The 22,922-nt window shown below is 38.8% G+C and overlaps 1 protein-coding gene across 15 annotated transcripts in view; it reads left to right on the top strand.

The window, feature by feature from the left end:
- VPS13B (vacuolar protein sorting 13 homolog B) overlaps positions 1-22,922 on the top strand; it is a 490,063-nt gene that overhangs the window by 13,963 nt on the left and 453,178 nt on the right. For 7 of the 15 annotated variants that reach the window (XM_075141361.1, XM_075141350.1, XM_075141351.1 and 4 more), the window contains exon 4: positions 12,316-12,414. The exons of the other annotated variants lie outside the window; for them this stretch is intronic. In XM_075141361.1, the coding sequence (XP_074997462.1) occupies positions 12,316-12,414 (99 nt within the window). The remainder of the gene's footprint in view (positions 1-12,315; positions 12,415-22,922) is intronic. 15 annotated transcript variants of the gene reach the window in all.

Genomic DNA, 22,922 nt, shown 5'->3' with positions numbered 1-22,922 from the left:
GTTTCCTTCACCTTCCTGACATTATAACTAACCACAAGACTAATCTTTATGTTCAACCTTGAATTCTGTGGTTTTTAGTCTTGGAACTGACGCAAATGAGGAGATCCAAGCAGAAATGTATTATCTCTATTACTGCTTCACTTTTGAGTCCTTGCCTTTAATCAGGACACAGTGCATCACAAATATGCTGATGTATATGAAGATGAAAACTCTCTCTCCCCCAAGGATAACTAATTATGGAATCAGGGAAGACTGTTGGATACAAGCGCTTACAGGGGCACAGGGAAACCAAGTAGTTGTTTGGATCAGCATACAGACAATTAAGCTCTGTTCCTTTTATAAGGCATCACAAAGAAGGTTTTGAAGGAATATAATAACTTTGTGGAGGCAGTGGAGAACAGCCCACAAGCATGACTGTCAGAATAGCAGACACATATTCTTATCTGATGATCAGTAGAGACTGTCATCAAAGAATGCTGAAAGCAGAAATTGATCTTGACTGGGAAATGATCGAGATGGTAGATAGGGTGTGCAGAAAGGTTATGAAGGACTTTGAAAGTGAAGACAGAAGGCTTGTGTTTGATGAGGGTATAGTTATATAAAGTGTTTGCTTAGGTGGTAAAGCTAGCTCCAGGTCTGAAGCAGTGCTTTGCTGTTTTTCTCCTTCTCACCTGGGTTGTAGGATGTGGCTGTGTGGACAAGTACTGTTTTTTCTGTTTGAGTGTGTATGTATGCTGTTCAGTGACAGCAAAAATATATTAAAACTTGAAGTCAGAGGATTAATAAACAGCCTTCAGTGTCCCACCTTTCTGATTTTTGTTTGCTCTTGTAGGAGCTCCAGGTCTTTATTTTTGAAATATTTTCATTTGGTGCTTACTCATTTTCATAGTGGTATTTTTAGTTCAGTAAATCTGACATTGAGTTTTAACACTTGTAAGTTTAAGGTGAAGATTCTATCGAGAGCTTCCCTACAGACACCGCAGACGACACCAAGTTGGGTGGGAGTGTTGATCTGCTCGAGGGTAGGAAGGCTCTACAGAGGGACCTGGACAGGCTGGATCGATGGGCTGAGGCCAACTGTATGAGGTTCAACAAGACCAAGTGCCGGGTCTTGCACTTCGGCCACAACAACCCCAGGCAACGCTACAGGCTTGGGGAAAGTAAAAAAGCTGGAAAGCTGCCTGGCAGAAAAGGACCTCAGGGTGCTGACTGACAGCCGGCTGAACATGAGCCGGCAGTGTGCCCAGGTGGCCAAGAAGGCCAATGGCATCCTGGCCTGTATCAGAAATAGTATGGCCAGCAGGAGCAGGGAGGTGATCGTGCCCCTGTACTCGGCACTGGTGAGGCCGCACCTCGAATACTGTGTTCAGTTTTGGGCCCCTCACTACAGGAAGGACATGGAGGTGCTGGAGTGTGTCCAGAGAAGGGCAACGAAGCTGGTGAAGGGCCTGGAGCACAAGTCTTATGAGGAGCGGCTGAGGGAACTGGGGTTGTTTAGCCTGGAGAAGAGGAGGCTGAGGGGAGACCTCATCGCGCTCTACAACTACCTGAAAGGAGGTTGTAGCAAGGTGGGTGTTGGTCTCTTCTGCCAAGTAACCAGCGATAGGATGAGAGGAAACGGCCTCAGGTTGTGCCAAGGGAGGTTTAGATTGGACATTAGGAAAAATTTCTTCACCAAAAGGGTTGTCAAGCATTGGAACAGGCTGCCCAGGGAAGTGGTTGAGTCACCACCCCTGGAGGTATTTAAAAGATGTATAGATGAGGCACTTAGGGACATGGTTTAGTGGGCATGGTGGTGTTGGGTTGACGGTTGGACCCGATGGTCTTAGAGGTCTTTTCTAACCTTATTGATTCTGTGATTAATATTCATACGTTCTAGCTGGGCAAGCAAGAATGCCCATGTAATTTACCTATTTTTTTCTGCTAAGCACTTTCATACGAAAAGTCTTTAAAAAGCAAGGTATCTGACACTTTAGATTGCAGTAGTTCTGCTTGCAAAAGAAGAAATTGCCTTTGCTGTGAATTTGTTTAATGATGCCTGTGGGCATATTTCTTAATACTCTAGCTGTAGAAGTCCTTCCACTGCTATGGTGTTGCCTCAACCTGAATAGCTGGCTTGCTTACCTAAGTGCCTGTTACCATATTAGTAATTTTGGACAGTTTTCATGTGAATTTGTCAGCATATTTCTTCTTGAAGTCCTTTTCAGGGCTAAGTAATGGTGATTTCAAATGCCTGAAAATGATCACTATGAAAGGTGTGAGTGGTCCCATTTCATTTCTTCTGTGCTTGTGCCTGGCCCCAAGGAGAGCTTCCATTGTTGGTGTGCTGCCTGTAGGCTAAGATAGAGGGGCAATCCTGACCTAATCCTAGAGCTTAGTCTGGGTGAGTGAGCCTTGCTTTTAGGTGTTTCTGCTAAGAAACAAGACTTGGGATAGTAAGAACTCGTGCTTTCTGTGCCGTGCAATAAGGGGTGACATCTTCATCGGCAATGCTCTACCTACTCCTGAGCACACCCATAGGGACAAGGCATGATAAACTGTCTCAGTATCTTGAGAATACATATGACTCTGTTTATGTGAGAAGGATCTGACTAGGAGGATGCTTTTCTGAGCAGCCAAACAGTGGATGACTGAGCAAGACAAGGAATGTATGCGTGCCCACTGCAGTCAAACTTTCTGGTTGTTGTAACACTTTCCCAGTTTTTTATCGTGACAGTACACATGTGCATGAAAGATGTAAATAAGATATGTTTTCCTTTCTTTCTGCCAGCTTGTCTTCTAAACACTCTCTCCAACTGGCTGAAAATTACATGCTTATTAGAAAGATTTAAAACTTGATAGTTTCATTCCTTGAAATACTTAGTCCTGCAAATGTCAACATTATACATGTTTAAAAAGAGAAGCCAAGTATACTGTGTCAGGCATGTTTACTGTGGTAGCAGATTTAGGAACAGAAAAGCAGTCAAAAATGCATTTGGGGCTGTATTCTTACTAAGGAGCTCAGATTTTGAATGCAGTTCATTTCAAGACGAATGTTGTCAAAATCAGCCTAGTCATTATTGCAAAATGTATTGAGATTGTATAACACCAATGATTTTCAATAGTTTTTTTGTGTTCAAATGGATGCACTTTGCAAATTATTAAGTATAATGAAGAGAATGCAAGGCAAGGGAATGGTTCTGTGTTGGTGTTAGTGTTGCAAGATAAGGAAGCTGCAGGAGCTGTGTATGTAGTTACAGTTTTCCCTTCAGTGCCTGTAGCAGCTGGAGCAATAGTACCTAGTAAGTAAATGTTGCCTTTTCTCAGCTTGCCTGTTGTCTTCTGAACAAGACCTTCTCTGTGTACCCCTTTGTGGTGTAGTTCAGATCAAGTTTCTGGTTTTGAAGAAATCTCCTGGTTGTCCAGACTTACTGTGCTTTGACCTCCATCGTGGGGTGGTCTCAGAACTAATGAGCTGGATCCCTTTTGGATGAAACTAAAGGGAAAATGCACTCTAGGAGCATGGTAATGTGCTCCAGCTGCTAACTGAAATTAATAGAACAGTTGTCTTGTGTGAGTTGTTAATAGAACCAATACTCTGTGATCACCAGCCATGGTGTGGTCTCAGATTAGGAGTACGGTGAATCCCACTAGACCAGCTGATCTCCGAAGTTGTTCTGGCACTCCAGGTTCACAAAGTCTACGTTTAACCCACATTTAATGTCTACTTCTGCTTCTCATAGTTACGGTGTCTGTGACAGCAGTCATCTCATGAAACATCTAATTATGGACATGATGCAAGCACCACTTTTTTTATTTTCCCCTCTCTTCCTTCATAAAAACACATCCCTCTAGTGTTTTCTGAGACTGCACTAAATTTGTATGTTCCTCTTATCCAGGGGTTCAGGGAAAAGTTTACATGGTAAGAAAGCAGAATCTAAGCTTCCAGAATGATAGATTTTTATCTATCAGCTGGTAGCTGTAAAAGCTAATTTGATGTGGACGTATTATCTTATAGCTGCTCTACTGGTGGAGGACCGCTGTTTAAAAACAACCTTCTTCCAGAAGTAATAATGCCTGTCAACTGTTGGGGTTTTTTTGAGGTTCCCTAGTTGCCTAATCATGATTTGTGGTACTTTGTGTCTTTTATATACTCATATAGTTGGTTTTTCTTAGGCATATGGACTAGGCTTCTTGTGATCTATTCTGAATTGCTTTTTTGCTCTTCTAAAATTTAAATATTTAGAATTAAAGATTATTTGGTTTTTGTTACTGTTTGGCTATATTGGCTTAGACTGGCTCATTGCCTTTTTAAGATGTCTGTTGTGTGTTGGGAAACATGGCCTTGCCAAAGAGGAAATAACACTTTTTAAGTTTTAAACAACCTGTGGCCCTCCAAAAAACCAGTTTAATTGTCTTTTAAATTCAAGAAGGACAGAAATATATTTACTTATGTATAAACATGGGTTATATACATTAATGTTTTAATTCTTTATACTTATAAGTGCACATGAACTTCATTTTAACTCCCAAATCAATGTCCCAGGTTTGGAGGCCGAGCTTTTTTTCAAATGCTTGTGTGGCACTAGCTCTGTACCGCATTTAATGTATGATCTTTCTATAGGCTGTTAAACAACCCTGCAGCTGCAGAGACTGTTAGCTTAGTGCAAGGAACACATTTGGAGCATGCCTTTTTAAGTTAGTTGGTCTTATGCAGAACATCAGTTGGAGATCTGTCTTTCTCAAGTAGCAAGAGGAAAGGATAATGCAGGTAGGAGTAGTACACGGAGGAAGGCTGGGGCAGCCAAATGGACAAATAGGTTAGGTGAGAAGACATTAAAGTCACCTGGTGGATGTGAAGGAGAGAGGTGTTTTTTTTGGGTAGTGGTCCTTTAAGCTTTCATAGCTTTACAGGTAATTCTAAATACATTGTTTAATCAGATGAGGGTAGCATGCTTACATGAAGCATTTCATTTGTTTGCCTTGGAATACCTGACTAGCTGAGAAATCTCTCATTTCTTTCAGTGCAACCCTGTCAGGATGCTGCAATTTGGAAAGATATAATCCTAATTTTGGACACGTTGGAGTAGTTTTCCATGTGTATTAATCTTTTGGGGAATCCTGCATAGCGCTGAATTTCTTGAATCTGTCATAATATTTCAGTCTTAGTAGTTTAATATATTATTGTGTTCTCCTATGCTTTGAAAATTATTCTTTTTTTTTTCTTTTTTCTTCAGAGCAGATTACTAGAACACAGTTATTTCATTGGTTTGTTCTAAAATAGATGTGTATATGGGGCTTGCTGTTTTCTGGATCCACTCGTATTTCAGCAGAAATCAGTGGTTTATGCAACATGTGTTTCTGATTTGTACTTTTTTAAAGCCTTTGGCTTTTGGGCAGACACTTTTAAATTAATCTTTTTTACTTTCCCCCCTTCATTTTTGTTTATTCCCTTATTTTTTCTTACCCTGTTTTGTTTTTTTCTATTTTGAAGTGGTTTTTTTTTAAACACTGAAAATGTGGGCACTGACTTTCTAATTAGCTTCCTTCTTTCTACTGAAAGCTCCCGTTTATCTGTAACTGTGCTTTGATATTTAGCTATAGAAGTTGACTCCTCTTATTTTTGTAACCTCTTCACCCTTCCATGCTAGGTCCCTTCCTCTGTCAGTGTTCCCAAGTTCTGTAAAATACGATTTTGACAAAAAGTGACGAAATAATATCTCAGCAGCTCCTCCTGGGCTTGTGAGTGAGTATTTTGCCTTGATTCTTGTCATCTTTCCTTCAGTTTACTTGGCTGATGGAGCTCACTCAGTGCCTTCCATCTTGCTTCCAGCTTTAGCCTGCTTCTTCCCACGTGCTGGCATTTGTCTTAATGTGAGGTGAATTGGACAATTTGCTAATCTCACAGAAAACAGAACCAGCCCCCAAAAGGTGATAGGGTTGCTTGATTTCTTTGTTTTTTCTGGATTAGTGTGTTGAATTAGTTTGGGTGATCCGGTGAGGGCCAAAGATGGCCCAGAGAAGACACCATGTGTAGGAAAGGCTCAGCTTTGCTTAGCTGTGTTGTCTAAATGCGTCTTTGACTGATCAGTCTTATCCCACTAGATGATATATTGAGTGGCTATCAGCTGACCTACTGGACTGAGCTTTCCAAATGATAGCCAATGCTTTTTTTCCCAAGAATAGTTTTCTGGAACTAGAGAATATTCAAGATCTGGTGTCTGTCTGTTGTAATGCCATGCCGATGCACTTTGCAGTTTTAGCTCAACATAGAGAGCGAAGAAGCAGACCGGGTCCATTTTCAAAACTGAGTTGGTTGAGAAATAACATGGTGAGAATTCAGAATCTCAAAATTTAGCATTAAATCAACAAATGTTCATATGTTTCTCAACACTATCATTGTTGATGGAAAATAGTTATTTTCATTTGCTGAAAATTGAAGTGTTATGAGCTTGTTGCACATGGGCTACTGTTTCTGAAAACAAGAGCTAGATATCAATCTGTGAGACTTTCCTTGGAACTGGAGTGTATTTCCTTGGAACTACTGGTGTAGAAGCTGCAAATCGTGCTGGGAGTATGTCCTGGTTGAAGCGTTTCACCATTTCTGAATTGTGGAAACTCGCATATTGTTGAGAATATTTTATGGTTATCGAATAGGGCACACGTAACAGTCATTTTAACCCATTTCTCTCTCCGTGGCTCTCCCTCATTCCTCTTTTATTTTTGCTTCCATACCGTTCTCTAAAATTGATTCTAGTATTTGACTGTCACTTGCCATTGGCAAGTTATGTTCTAGTTAAAAAAAAAAAAAAATTAGAAATCAAATTATGTATGCCAACAGCCAGTAAAACCACTTGACCCCCAAATATCCACATTTCTCTTTAGTCATGCACGTGAAAACTTGTAAACCTATGCCAAATGCCAGTGTTAACAAAATCTGTATTATTTATTTTAACCAAAAGCAGGTGCTTCTCTTTTCTGCATGGGTAATCATGTTTCTGTGCTCATCTCTGTATGAGTTCTGTCCTGCAATACAATTTCACTTTATTGAACTGCCTCTTACACATTTCTTTGGCACTTGACATCCATACATATCCCACTTTTGTTGTTATTCCCACTTTGCCTGTGAAGTAGTTCAAAAGTTGACAGTTCAGTAGTGTTGCCCATGTGGAAGGGAAGAGTTTTTGTCTCAGAGGATGCTGATGTTACTTCTTTTACACATTTAAAACTGTAGTTCCGTATTTCCTACTTTGTTGCGTTAGATTCCCTTGCTTCGGGGATTGTGATATTACTGTCCTGGTTTTGGCTGGGATAGGGTTAAATTCCTTCTTAGTGCTGTGTTTTGGATTTAGTATGAGGAGAATGTTGATAACACACTGATGTTTTCAGTTGTTGCTAAGTCCCCTCCTAGTCCAAGGACAGCTCCCGTGCCTACTGACTGAGCTAGGTACACGAGATGGGAGGGAACATAATCAGGACAGCCAGCCCAGCTGGCCAATGGGGTATTCCATACCATGTGACGTCATGCTCAGTATATGAATGGTAGGTGTGATCCAGGAAGTACCGATCGCTACTTGGTTATCGGTCAGCGTGGGTGGTGAGCAATTGCATTATGCATCACTCATTTTGTATATTCTATCATTATCATTATTATTATTATTATTATTTTTCCTTTTCTGTTCTATTAAACTGTTTTTATCTCAACCCACGAGTTTTTCTCACTTTTACCCTTCCGATTCTCTCCCCATCCCACTGGGGGGGAGTGAGTGAGCGGCTGCGTGGTATTGGCTGCCTGTCAGGTTAAACCACGACAATTACTTAACAAGTGAGGAAGCAGCAGACCGACTTACCTGTTGTGCTGCATAGGTGTAGAAAGCTGGTTCTTTATACATACGTTTGTGTGTGTGTATATATGTGTGTAACTATCTATGCATATTAAAGACAGCTTCCCATCTGACTGTTTCTCATTTCATTATTGCTTGATGATAAGGAGGAACAGTTGGGACAGGAAATATAAATAGCATGTAGTACAATAGGTAAACAGTTGCTTTACAAAGTCATTATTTCACTGTTATTCCACATTTTAGTAAGGCAGTGATAGCAGTGAAGAGCTGTTTTCTGAGTGTTTGGCGAGCAGGCACTGTCACGTATGCCCAGCTGAATGGTAGTCAATGTGTATTTAACTTCTCTACTTCCTTCCCTCAAACAAACCAAACCATTTTTTTCCTCTGGAGTTCTTCCATGGATCATCTTCACGTGTTCTGTAATCACTAGAAAAGTGCAGATGCCAGACTGAGTATTTACACTACATAGTACAGCTATATTCTAGAAAGTTTACGTTAAGATTGTGACTGTTACGGTTGTTTGTATTTATAGATCAAATCAGCTGAATTTTCTGTGTGGAGAGAGAAGGGGAAGAAGATACACAAGGGATTTCTAGGCTGCAAAATGAATTTGGAAACTGAATGTCAGGTTGAACTCTTGGCAAAGCACCAGTTAGAAAGTGCATCGTTGAAATGTAAATAATAGTTTTGTTCTGTACCAGCTAGGGTAGATAGTATCCAGTACTTTTTTTTTTTTTTTGGTAGTGGCTCTGCTGCTAGGGAATTGAAGGGATTACAAAAAACCAAACAAACAACAAGCAAACCAACATCTTAGTAAGGAAATGGATGGCATAGTAAGTAAAATATTAGAGCTAATGCAACAATGACCTTTGTAACTTGCATTTTAGAACTTCGGAGTATGTTGCGGGTTTCAAAGTTGTGGTGGATTTGAGTACGAATAGACTAGAATTGCTTTTAGTGCAGCTCAATGCAGTATGTTTAAAAAAAAAAAGTCAACAGGTTTGTAAATAGCAAAAGCTATTAATACCTCCCACTAATGCTAGTGATTTGCATATGCTTATGTATTTCACATGAGATTACCTGTGTTAAATTTAAACTGTTTGCTGTCTCTGGGATATGTATGAGTACAATAGGGGAGTGTGTGCATGTACATGAGTTTTCTGAAATGAACTTTGAGTGCTCATGTTGGAGAAAACTTCATCAAACTTACTGGTACCTCCAAAAGGTGACAGGGCTGTGGTTTGTTCAGGTCTTCTGGAAGTTCACTCCTGACACAGGTCCCCTTGAAGATAAATCTTGGGCTCCATATCTCATGCTTTTAGTATCTTGCACTCCAAGGACTTTTAACCTCCAAAATAACATAGTGCTTTGGCAGGTCATGCACAGAGGTACAGTGGGATTTAACAAACTATTGCATTTTGAATAAACTTAAGAAAGCTAGTAATTGCACAACTTAGGAATTGCTTCAGAGTGACTGTTTTGAATACAATGACACGTGCTTCTGAGCTTATTAATCTTTCTATGATACTGCCTGCCACATACAGATATGTACAAGTATATCACATCAAAATTAGCAGGGAAAATAGCACATCTTGCCAGAAACTTGTGCATTAATACAAAATGATTTTGGAAATGTGTAAGTATCCTGAATGCCAGCGCTTAAAAACACAATACAAATGCTGTATCTGTAACTTTACGTATTGAGCGACTATCTATGGAGACAGCTAAGAGGATGATATAAAAGCTCATCTATTTGAGGAACTGCACTGTGGGATAGTCCTAGGCAGGTAACTAACCGAATCGGTCCATGTTAGCCAGTCAGCAGACCTGTTCCTCCCTGCCACAGTCTCTTTCCTTCCTTATGGTGTGGACTAAGGCATTTGGAGAGCGGAAGCTGGGTTGTATGTCACTGATGAAACTGAAGTTCAAATTTAAGGCCAAGTTGCATTTGCTGTTATGCAGCTCAGGGTTCAAAGCTGCACCAGCTGCTTTCAGAACAAGGTTGTCGCAGCATAACAGTCTTCACTGTTCATGGTGAGGCACTAGCTAGAAAAGGTTGTTTGGTTTCTTTTTTGCTGTGGTTAATTTGGTGAATTGGTAATTAGGAGTGATGTCATGGTATGTATTCTTGAATTTTGGAAAAGAACCCATCTGCACAGGAACAGAGACAGTGATTGCTGCAATGCTATTGCTACAGAATAGCATTTCAGGGCACACTTTTGTTTTTTTCAAGTTTATAGGAAAAAAACCCAATATTAGTCTTTTCAATACACTTGATTACTGAAAGTAGAAACCAACAAAAGTATTAAATTATTTTAATTCTGCAGGGCAAGTAGATACAAGAGTTGAAACTCAGATACCGCAACCTCTCTGATTTATATTCCAGAAAACAGATTTACTAAGGCAAATGCAAATACTAACATGTAAGTGGTGTATTTCTCTTTATAAAGTACAGAGAAACTGTTCTGCTGTGTAGATACAGGTGTATAAAGTGGAAAGATTAAGAGTAATCCTTGTACCTTTACTGACTTAGGGACATGGTGTAGTGGGTATGATGGTGTTGGGTTGATGGTTGGACTCGATGATCTTAGAGGTCTTTTCCAACCTTAATGATTCTATGATTCTATGATTTTACTTAGCTTTTTTCCTGACCTACTTACAGTGAGGAAATACAATGCCAATAGTCAGTGTCTTTGTTCCAAGGTATAGAATGAAAGGCTTTATATATCATCTTTGGCATAATTCCTAGAAGTCTAGGGTCAGATTCTGATTCAGCTTTCCCTGGCGTAGGTCTGGAGTACCTCAATTGATTTACTTTGGAGTAATTCCAGTTTTGTCCCAGTGTAGCTGACATCAAATCAGGACCCTACAATCCAGCTTTGTTTCATGTAGTTGGGTGAAGAGTTTGGATTGGTATGGTTTAATGGGGAATGAGGTGAGGTAATGCATTTAAAAATATTTCCTTGGAGAGGAAGTAGTTTTTCCTCGTTTGTTGGTAGATTAAAGCATAGTTAAATTTGTTGGAATGTATTTTAGCTCCTCATTATAGCAAAACCTACTATTTCAGAATGGGCATGATTACAGATTTTGTAGTGGAAAAAACCTGTAATTTATCTACCTTTTGGTAAAAGCATCTTAAAATTCCAAAGACAAAATACTCTTAATTCTTTCAAGTATAAAGTGTACTCTGAAATTATAGTTTGTTCCTTTTGGAAAGAGTGGTATTTTCTCTGAAAGGTGTGATTCAATTATAATTTATTAGATACAGTTATTGAACTTAAGCAGAAAAATTCCCTTTATTCACCTATTGCTTGTGACTTACCTTACAATGCCTGCACTTAAAGAGTGATTCCTGCTAAGTAATTTTGATGCACAACTGATGTAGATTGTGTTTTATTTTGAACACTTATGGGCAATAAGTAATTCTATCCCAGCGAGCTGCACTTTTTCCAAAAGAATGGGGAAATGTTCAGGTTTAAATGTGCACTTTCTTTTCTGAGAAAAAAAAATGACTCTTACCTTTTTACAGGCCATAGAACCCTAAGGAGATTGTAGTGTGCTGCCGGCGATATCATGGACCATCCAGCTGTCTCAGTCACCACCTTAGTTTAACTCCAACTGTTAAATAAACATGAGCTTTAACTGTAAATATTTATTTCTTTGCCTCTGGAGAAAATGGAACGAACCTGATGCCTCTGTTGAGAAATATGAAAATATCCCCCCCCCCGCCATTTGGCATGTTTGTTTAGTGGTTCTGCCTCTGACTTGCTAAGAAACCACGTCCTGAGGCCATCACCTTGGCGTACTGAGGATCCTCACTTAGTTTCCTTTACCCAGGCACCCATTAGCTTTGGACTAGCTGGTGTCTAGCAGGGCTATCTGTCAAAATGCAAAGGTCTAAAGAGCCCAGAATGCTGTAAGGTGTTGCCCTTCATTTTCCATATAAGTCCTTATGCATTGCACCTAATTGGAGGATGAATAACACAAAGCTGCTTTACCCTTTTTTATTTTATATGCATGAATCATTCTTCTGGAAGATTTTGTCATATAAAGGGCTCTATTGATGGGAATTATTTAATTTGCAAGTGTTTTCAATTAAAGCTGAAAATATATTTTGGTTTCATTAGATAGCAAAGTGCCTTTTTTTTTTTTTCCCCTTCTTTTTTTTTTTCCTGTTAGCCTGTCATCATTATTCAACATTTCAGGTTAGTGTAGGATTCCCTGAAATGAGCTAACAGCTGCTGCAGCAGCAGTAATGTGTAATTACTTAGAATTAGGCCCAAAGCTGTTTAGTCCTGATGTTTTAGAATTGTGTTGATAATTAGGGACTACTTTTCAAAGAACCACAGTGGTTTTCTACACGGTTCTGTGAGCTGAGTGGTCTCCTGATCAATGCAATCAATGCTGCTCCACAGTCTACTGTGGGGAGCAGTTGTGTTCCAGCCCTTTCGATTGGTGGGCTGCTCTTAGGTTTCTTTTTTTTTTTTCCTAGTGGCAGAACAGTGTCATATTTCATGGCTTCTGGGACACTTTCTGTAGTTCTGATGCCTTCTGGAAGCCTCTGCCTTCCTGCATCTCTACTGGACTCCAGGTGTTTAAGCTTTCTGCCCTGCAGTTTTTCCCCAGCAGGGCCTGATGAAGACCTGAGAAAGAGGGCGGACAAGAGTGTGCTGCTGACTCCATACAATTCATTCAGCCTGTTCCTGACGGTCCTCTTTCCCATATGTTCCTCAGATGTGGACAGTGACAGGGTTGTGGGGTAAATGCATTGTTCTGGCAGTGGGAAGTGGCTATCTTTCCTGGAACCTCTTCAACCCTTTTCCCAGCGTGCATTTAAATACAGGCTCATTATATGACGGGGGAGAGGCTACAAGCCTCCTAGATAAAATGGTCGTGGGGAGCAGGCTGCCTGCTCCAGTGCAGTCATCTGGTGTGCAGCTGAGGTTCTTAGGAGAGGAGGCCAAAGGGAACAAGCTAGATGAATTGTCCTGCCATACTGCATATGGCTGGTGGGATATAGGTTGTTCATCCTAGATTTTTGCTTACAGTCATGAAGAACATTAAGATTTTGCAGTAAAACTTTAGAAAAATACTTAACAGCATGAGAAAAATCTGCTTAAGCCACAATGAACTCTAATTCTTTTTACCAGCCTTCCACAAGGAGGGAGCATCTGGTGGACAGAATAGATCAGAGTCCCGAGTGCATATGCTAGTGGTTTCATTGTCATCAACAGACATTACATTTTTGTTGATTTATTTTGTGCAGCAAATAAAACTTCATTTCCTGCTCTGTTAAGGATGTTCTACTTTGCTTGACTTGTACAAAAATGAACTATGGTTGTATCCATATAAAATTTGAAAGCAATTGGGTGGCATGGAGTTAATGGACATCTTTTTTATCTACTTACGCATATACAACAGTTCTTTTCATCTGAAATCCTCTAGTTGTTGATGATGCTAAATCTTCTGCAGTTAACTTTCCCTCCTCAGGACTGTTATCTAAAGGTCAAGATACTCTCATCTTTTCTTCGTTTATTACATATCTAAGAGTACTCCACTCATAAATGTGGCTTATAAAGCTGTAGTTTATTACCCATATACTGATGGTTTAAGCACTTAAATCCTCAGTAAAGTAAAACCAAGTGAACTTTGCATATAGTTGTTGGAAAAGCTGAGATTCACTTCTATCAGTGTGTGTATAACCCAAATTAACTTGAAAAAAGAGCATGCTATAGCCGCTCAGTCATTGCAGTTTTGGCATTTTTGATGAAAAAATAATTTCTGCAAAATGATGTTTTCTTTCTAGTGAAATTCCAATGTTGTTTTTAGCCTTTCTTTCTCTTTTGTCTTTAAAAAAAAAGAAACAGATACTGAGTTTGGAAGAACTCAGAGCAGTATTTTCCTGCTTGTCAGAGCAGGACCCTCACATTTTTGGGACTATTCAGTATTGAGTTGTATCTAATTAAACTGCTGGTCTGTTGTGTGTGATTTGTAGCTTGCATCTCTGCTTCCCTGTTCTGGACTGCGTTTCTGGCTGTGTTTCCTTAGAAGCACTGCTGTCTTTTTCACAGAAGTGCCTAATAAGGTACATGAGTCCTGTGGCTATGGGGCACCACCTGGGAGATGTTCTTTTGGAGGAGAGAACTGGACACGCCCAGAGCTAGTGTGTCTTGAGGCCACGTTTCACTTCAGGTGGATGTTTTTTTGTGTGTGAAAACAGCAGAATATTTGGATCAGCCAAAGTAAAGTTGTGTTGCTTGCAGGAATGTTGGAAAACTTTATTTGAAACAGAAATACCAAAACACAATTTTTCAGAAATCTGAACATGAACTTTGGTGCTTCCAATTAAGTTTTTTTTTCCACCAGTTTTCATCTTGATAGAGTACTAAAAGCAAGTATCAAGGTAATGAGACCACAGGAGCCCGACTGCAGTGAATTAGCCAGCGTTTTAGCATGCAGTGAGGAACAGACTTGCTTCAGAATTGCTGTCTGACGAGCGTTCATCTTCCCTCTGGTGGTGCTGGACCTGGCTAGGCGTTAATGATTCTGGCCCACACATTCTTAGTTTGGGATGCAGTTATATGATTCTGACTCGTATTTGAGGGTAAACCACAGCTAATTTGAAACTAACACTTTATGTCTTTATCCATTGTTAAACCAATCTGATCATTATACTAATACCAGATACTAATATCCTATCCAGTCCTTGGCACCAATAGGACTGGTACAAGTCCTGTGTGTGTTGCTTGCTCATAGAAGATGGATCCCAGTTCTTGAAGTAATTTTTTTTTATGATCTGCTGACACTGGTATTTTGTGATTTCTGATTTAGTAGGCTTCTGAACTTTCCTGAGCAGAGAGCAATCTTACGTGCTTCTTTCTCAGCTTTTGTGGAAAAGAACTGGGAGGCAGTTTGCCAGTCCCAGAACAAATGATGGGCAGTGCCACAAGGGAGAGGAAGCTGTGGGGATTGCTGCTAGCAGTTCTGAAGAGATCCTTTGCTTGTGAGATACTACTGTAACAGAAATATGAAGGAAGGAAGTGTGGTCTGTGGGAGTGAGCTTTTTATGAGTGGTGGTGCCCTTCCGCTTTAAACTTTGTCCTGTCCTGCTCTGCTTGAAGACAGTCAGAGCAGCACCACATGCATATGTGTTCCTTTTCCGCCACTCCTTTGTGCCTCGTCCCAAAATTATCTTAATTTTTAAGTTCTCTTTTTTCTGTCTCTTCTAGTGGTTTTGACTTTTTGCTCATTTTTTGATGCCTGACCTATGAGTTTTGTGCATGTAAAATGTCTGGTGTACAACATTTTATATTTTATGAATATGTAATATTCTTGGATATCTTCACCTGATTCAAAATCCTAAGTGATGATACTTGCATCTTTAACATGTAGTATGTTTGTGTTTTATACTCTTGTTTTTTCATTTGAAGAAACACATTTCTTAGATCTGTGCAAAAGGCTTACGTATAATAATCCTGTATAGGCAGAAGGCAAGGACATACTTAAATGGAATGTTCTGCTATTTTCAGCATTTATCCCTGCCTCTAGGGAGACATGTAGTGCTTTCTCAAGCGATTTCTAAATGTAACCTTCTGAACACATTCAGGTCATAGTAGCATAAAAGCTTCCTTTATACATGACGATTTTTTTTCATCGCTGAACACTGTTGCACTGAATTTAAATGTGGTGTGATCCTGTCATCTGTGCTGGCTTGATATAGCTTCTTGCACAAATCAGAATCTTTTTGGTACCTATTTCTATTCATGAGTGTAATTTCATGTGTTCTGTCATGTTTACTCTTATTATTGAATAAGAAATGGTTTTGTTCATGCAAGGTTATCATCTTCTTTCCGCAATTTAAGAAACACAGGTGTTTTCCTAAATCTACATTCTGCCTTTTCTCTGGTTTTGGTTCTCTGCAACGTGCGGCCTGTTCAAAGAGAAACAGGGGCTTAATCTGTGTCCTGTTCTGCTTCTGAACGGCACCATACATGTAAAAGCAAATACTGAAGTATGGTGCTTCTTGATTTCAAGTATATACTGATTAATCAGTAATGATTCTAAATGAACAACAGATGACTCTTGCATGGTATGGGGATTTTTTATTTGTGGCTGCACTACAGTTTCAAATCTTGTTTTAGAAATGGTAGGAGGGCAGGCAGGAAGATGGGGAAGGGAGGACAGGGATGCTTACTGACATCCAGGTTAGCCCATGCATGTGAGAGTTTGGTAGGCTTGAACATTTTCAGAATGATTCTTAAGTTTTACTGCCTGAGAGGTCTCATATGTTTCAGCTTTCTACTCATCATTTACTTTGGATCACCACTTGCTGCTCTGTAAGATGCTGTTTTCCCCGTGAGCTGTTTTCTGCCGCCTGAGCTTATGCTTGGCCTTTCCGAACTTCCCTTCCTTGCTCCAACCACCTCTCTCTCTTAACAAACCCATAGTGCTTCAATTGCTGCTTCATTTTTAATACGGATATAGATTTATTGGAGCGATTGTGTGGTTTATTTTGTCTTAATTAAAGGAGTGCAAGATCTGAGTTTTGGAAGGGGGTCGTGTTGTATTTTGAAGATGAGTAGTGTATAAGCTCCCCATCAGAAGGCCAGGCCTTAGAAGCTTGTCTTGCAGTCCTGTACCAGTTTCCATAAGTACTTGTTTTATTCAGAATCCTGATCTCAACTAGGATGAAAATTAGAATAGCAACTAATTAGAGGACAAAGGTAGTTTTTATCAATGAAATGTTTACAGTATTCAGAAACATTTATTTCTTAAGGGTTAATGAGTCTTAAAGATTAATAAGTGCCTATCTGACAAAACAGTTACATAGTACTGTCTTTTTGAGTTTAAATTTATACAATTAAAAAAACAAATCAGATTTGGATTCCAGTAGAATAGCTCAATCCCTTTAATAGACTATTTGGATGAATCTCATAATTTAAAAAATCCAACACTTGGCACAATTTCTTGTGGGAGTTTCAAAGTATTTTCATTTGGCTTGGTAAGCAGAGGTAGGGTGCATAGAATTTTCCAATGTAGTGTTTTTTTTTTTCTGACAGTAAAAATGCAAATAGTAGTAGTCTTTATCACACTTACATTTAAAAAACAGAGCTGTTAATAAACTCTCACTTGATAAAATTTTTAATGAAAAACAGTTTATTTTAGGAAAAATTGCTTTCTCTTTACCCTCTTGGGAATGCTACTATTGTCCTATTTTTCTATTTGTTCTTTTGGGAATTTTCATGTTCTAAAAAATGTTATTTCATAAACTGGTGTTCATGAACTTGGTGTTTTGTCCAAAGCTTCTCATATATAAACCCACTTATATATTTTCACTAGAATGTTAAATATTTAAGACTGAAGTCAATTCATCACTGGAATGTCATGCCTCTTCTTATGATCCATTTTCTTAATTGAGTCATTGCTTTTCCAATCTCTTAATTAAAATCATCCCTTTCATGGGAACACAGCTATATATTTCATTTAACATATTAGAGAAGAGTGATACATAATATACTTTTAAATATAAATTTAAGTTACAATAACAATATAAAATGCAAATGCTTTCCTACACCATTATCTTTTTTTGCTTTAGTGTAAGACTTGGAGAAAAAATTTATTAGCAGTAATGTACCTTGTGATTCGGTAGAAAGAGGGTTCACAGTATGGGTTTTGAGTGTGTGTTTTTTTTCTTCCTTTTTTTGTGCAAGGCTGCAGATAATATGTTCCCACGTGTTGTGAGTTACATTATCTGCTCAGTAAATCAATTCTTTTGCTCCCATGTAACAGTAGCTGTGACAAACTTCTGCAACATGTAAGTTGTTGAAAAAAGTCCCTAATAAAACTGGTAAGTTTATCGAACTTCAAAACAAGTCTCTAGTACATATACATATTCAGAGACAATACTCACTGGGGCTTGTCTTTATAATATTGAAACTAGCTGGCTGTTGATGTTCGCTGTGTAGGTAGCTAATTTTCTTTTTGGCTTGGGCCAAGAACCAACTGTGTAGGTTATGCAGAAGGCTTCTTGTTGCTACAGGGTGTAGCGTTCTAGGTGCTGCAGGAGATCAGCTTAGGGACAGCAGTGTTGCTGCTTCACTGCCCTTATGGTACCTGCTGAGAACTCTGCAAAGCCGCTGACTCCCAAAGTCAGCCATCTCATCCATGGCCATCCACAGCCCTTCCCTCACCTGTGTGTGGCCCAGCAAGTTCCCCAGTTGTCAAAACTCACGTGTAGTTCAGTAACTTTACCCAGTTTCATTGCTGCAATATGTATTGCTCTTAATTAATGCAATTCTGCAACCAATAGTTTGGTTGCCCAAAGATTAATTTGAAAATATTTAGCCATTTTAATTTCCTACTTAGCAGTGGCATCTGCACAAAATACCATGTGAGTAGCAGGTAGTCTCACGATTCTCTCAAGGGCACGGTTTGCTACAGCTGGCTTTACTGTACTCATATTCAATAAAATTTTTTACTCATAACAAGCTGCTGTAATACAGTCATGGTGGTATTTTGTAATATACCTAAAATAATCCACCTGCATGGTTTTCAGCAAAAGGTTTAATGAACTGAGTCTTCCCCCACTGCTGGCCTCCTCCTACCTCCCCACCCTGAGTTGGAGAACGTCCCAAACTCTGCTTGAAAGGTAATACTGGGGCAAAGTAACTTGGAAACTCTGGCTCCTTCCACCTGAGAAACACAGCTCCTCCCTCCAAAAGGGGAAAAAATATATGTAGAGTTAACAAACATGCCTTTCATTGCTTATCTGAACTGCTTGAACACAGTATCTTTATTCTAACTATATTGTCTTATATAGTCCTGTTTTACATCAGGAGCAACTGGATGTATCTGAGGTGCATACTGGCACCTAGTTTCTGAACATTGTGCCATGGGATATTCAGATGGTTTGAAAGATAGTCATCTAAACAATTGTGCATTAATATAGGGAAAAACCTGTTTCCAATAACTTTTATAGATCTTGCCGTATTTAACATAAACCTAGTAATATCTGTGTATGTAATTGTCTCTATATGATCAAAATCAATTATTGGACATACTTTTACATTCAGATGCCAAATTAAAATATACTGTTAAATGTGAGTGAGGTTTCTTTTTTCCATTTAATAATGCTAGAACTAAGATTTACCACTCTGTGTGTAGTTCAACTTTAGTATGTTGTAGTTGATTGAAGTATTGCTGTGAGATGCTTACGGGAATTTTCTCATGCTAGTTGGTTTGGCTGTTGTTCAGAGAGTCATTTTCATAACTTCTTCCAAATTATTTTGGTAAACTTAGAGATCTTACATATAATAAGCCATTTAGTAAATTGTAGTCGCTTTAAAATCTTGTAGAGAGACAATCATGCATTTGAGTTTTAAGTAGCAAAAGAGATATATCTATGAAGGAGAAGAAGGGTAATGTCTACTACTTTTTTTTTTTTTTTCCCTTGGGTTAAGCCAGGAGACTGGCCATGCTATGACTCGCGCTCTTTGATGAAGGTTGTATTTCTTGTGTATTAAAGATGCTGATTTAAGGAGCACTTTGTTTTTTGTTTCTACCATTCTGCTTTCTTGTTTCCTTTGCCTGTTGTCATCGTTGTTGGACTATCCCACCTCCATTTCTGATCATCTACTAGTCTGTCCTTTTTGACACTATTTAGTAGTCAATATTGGAGTAAGTAATTGTTGAAGAAGCTTCCTACCATCCTGATGAATAGGCTTTTAAGACCAACAGCAGTTTTTTGATCATCTAACCTGATTTTTTTTTTTAAGAAGGTGTCTATAAATTGAACTAATTTCCCCTGATCTTTAGGGCTACCATAAATCAGGTTTCTAGCCTGGGTTAACATATGGCACCCAAAAAATAAGTTTGGTGCCTGAAAGTTTTTCTTGGGTAGAGTTATGAAGGATTTTTTTAAACTTGATCAGGATGTTTTCAGGGTTAGCAGCCCTAGGAAACTGAGTATCTCTGGCCTTGCTACTGCACACTTGGAAGTACAAGAGAAAACTTCAGCTTGGTGATTTAATGATTCTCCCTGATGTATATACTGCCACAGGGCTGGTGCTCTCCCAGATGCATGCTCTGGGCTAATGGCGCTTGCAGCAGGGGAACAACATGAGACTCCTGGGTGGAAGGCAGAAATAAAGAGTACTTTCCTGACATTAGGAAGAGGAGGAGGATTTCATGTTCAGAACTCGTTACAGAAGCTGCGACACTGTAATTTGATAATTTTAACAGTAGTAAATGTAGGAAAGGACTCAACCGAACTAGTGGTCTGTGGCTGGTGTATACTTTCTTTATGAGATATTTGGCAAAATGAGCTATGTCATCTTTTGGTTGCATGAATATGGGTGGATGGACAGTCTTAAGCATAACCATGTGTATTAAGCCAAGTGTAACATTTGCATAGGAGCACTGAGGGAGAGAATAAAGGGGATGAGGACCAGAAAAGAAGTGCCGAGTATGTTGGTGCTTCTTGAGTCCTCTGGGATGTCATGTGTACCATGTATTTCTGCATATTTGTTTCCTCAGCACTGTGTGGAACATGCCCAATTTTTAGACTGGATAAGCAGCTCTTGTGGTTTTTTTTTTGTTTTGTTCAACTGAAAAGCCCCGCTACTTTTCAGCGCTTGCTCTTCCATTCCTGCAGTTTTCTATCCTTCATGACACTGATGCAGCAGTCAGCAAAAATTCCTTTTGGAGGCCCTCGGTTTATTTCCAGTATCATGATTTGGCATGAAGTTTTGGCTTCTTAATACAGGTGCTCCTTGTTCTTAATCAATATCGTTACTATTTTAGTTTTCAAAGAGCTACTAAAACCCACGGGTTATCTACCTCCAGTATTGCATCTCTTTTTTTTTTTTTATCCATTGCATTGAAACTGCAACTCTTTAATCGTATTCTAAATTAATTTTTATATTGTGTTTTCTATTTAAACCGTATTTGTTCATCCTAATGCTTGTAGAGTATGGGATAGTTTAAAAAAGGACTGTGTGTGGATAGAAAAAGGCTGTTCACAACTTGCACAAATGCTTACCTACATGTAAGTGTGCCTATGTGCTTCCACAAAGGGAGCAGGATTAGGATGAAGTTCTAACTGCCAGATCACGTTTCTAAAAACATATAGAAAGTCACAATGTAGGAAACACAGTTCAGTATATTTAAACAGATGGATATTTAGATATCATTGTGTGACTATGTTAAGAGACTTATATCAGCATGATGCACTGCCACAATCATGTCCTGTGGTAACCTTCTTGATATGTAATGAATTGTCTATTGAACCTTACAGCTTAGAAACTGATTTTGAGGCTCACATAGGCATAAAAGGACTATTTAAGCACTGTAGACTTTAATATTCATGCAGTATGAAGTGGGGATGTGTGTTTTTTTGCAATCTGGCTTCTTGACCAGAAAATTAGGAAATAATGATGTGCCAGCCCATTAGCTATATGAAAGCTTGTTGCATTTTTTTTCTTATCAAGTATAAAACAAATACTTAATCTATCTGTGCAATGAATCACAAACATGTCTTCCTCCCCCAACAGTAAATCTTGAGAAAGGGCAGTTGTCAGAATCGGTTGACCATGCTTATTCAAGATTGCACGAAAAATACATTGCTCAAACTGACATGTTTTAGAGCTTTATATTTCCAGAGCAGTTTAACAATACGTATGCATCAATACTTCATGTTGAACATACATAGTTTTTAAAATTGTATTTTCTATTTATTTTAAATGGTATATAGGACGCATTCAGAAGTGATGGTTGCAGTGTCCAACTTTGTAGGCACAAGTACGATATAGCTTAACCTAGTCTGTGAGATGTGGAGTAAATATTTGGCCCATGGGTTGCTTGAGAGGGAAGGAGGGGACAGACAGTAGTGAGGAGACCTGCCTGGAAAGAATAAGTGGAGGGTGTCTGTGTATGGTGGATTCAGGAATGGATGGACTATGATCTGTGCCACAGGAGGGTGCTAAAGCATGACTTGATCCCTGGGTGATTGCCATGGGTGGACAATCCTGGATTGTTTTAGTCCTTAAATTATTGGTGTTACCTAAAATTCAGATCAAGACTTTTTTTTGTAAAGTGAGGGATTTGGCTTCTGAATAATGGAATTATCTGTTGCAACTGCTCTTCAAGACTGCAGATAAAAAGCATCAGTCAAGGAAAGCTCTCTTTTCATTAGGTATGAATGCAGTTGCACTTAAATGAATTTATAGTATTGTGGGTAGTATGCTTTAAGTTAGTTTTGAAGAAGCTAAAACTATCCACCATCCCAACAAATGTATGCCATGTAAAATGATGTTAGAGAAACCTGAATGAGTTGATGACTTAATGGTGTGTTACCTGTGATTACTCATGTCAAACTTAAATTTATAAAACAGATTTCTTAATGTAAATAAATAGATAAAAACCTGATGAATTATAGATTTAAGAGAATATTTTTGTGAGTTTAGCTTTAAATACATTCCTTCGCCTATGTTATTCAGTAGTTTTGTTACAGATGATGTTCCATGTTTTAATTTGAAACAAGATACATTATTTTCTTCTTCCACACTAAATCTTCTCTGAGCTTTCCTGCTTGGCATTAGATGAGATTAGAGGATGTTTCCAGGCTTTTAACTTTCCCACATACATATTTTTTTCCCCAAGTTCTTTTGAATCTTATTTCTCCATCTTGTCCAATTTTTAATCTCTTACTTTTGCATGTTGCTGGAGTGCGCAGTTGAGCACTAAACAGTAACAGTCCCGTCCCTGTCCGCCCAGCTCCTTTCAGAATATTTTTATGTTTTATTCCCTGGGGCACTGAACTTAATTTCTTGCTGACACTCATGTTCCTCCCTCATTTTAAACCTGTACTCATTCTTTCATTGCAAATGAGACCAAGGATAAAGGAAAAATTATTTTCCATTCAAAATGATTGGCACAGATTTGGCAGAACGGGTTTTGGGTTTAATTTTATATTAAAAAGAAAATCCCTTCTGATTAGCTTGTACTAAGGAAAGTATATTAATTTGAAGAATTTTGAATGTCAAAATTTGTGTAAGGAAGGAAGTGGCATGCACATGGTGGTCACTAGAAAGAATAAAAAAT

The sequence above is a fragment of the Calonectris borealis genome, chromosome 2 (assembly GCF_964195595.1).
Source record: "Calonectris borealis chromosome 2, bCalBor7.hap1.2, whole genome shotgun sequence".
In the NCBI taxonomy this organism is placed as follows: Eukaryota; Metazoa; Chordata; class Aves; order Procellariiformes; family Procellariidae; genus Calonectris; species Calonectris borealis.
Note: the sequence above shows the minus strand (reverse complement) of the source record. Positions and strands in the feature narration are given on the sequence as shown.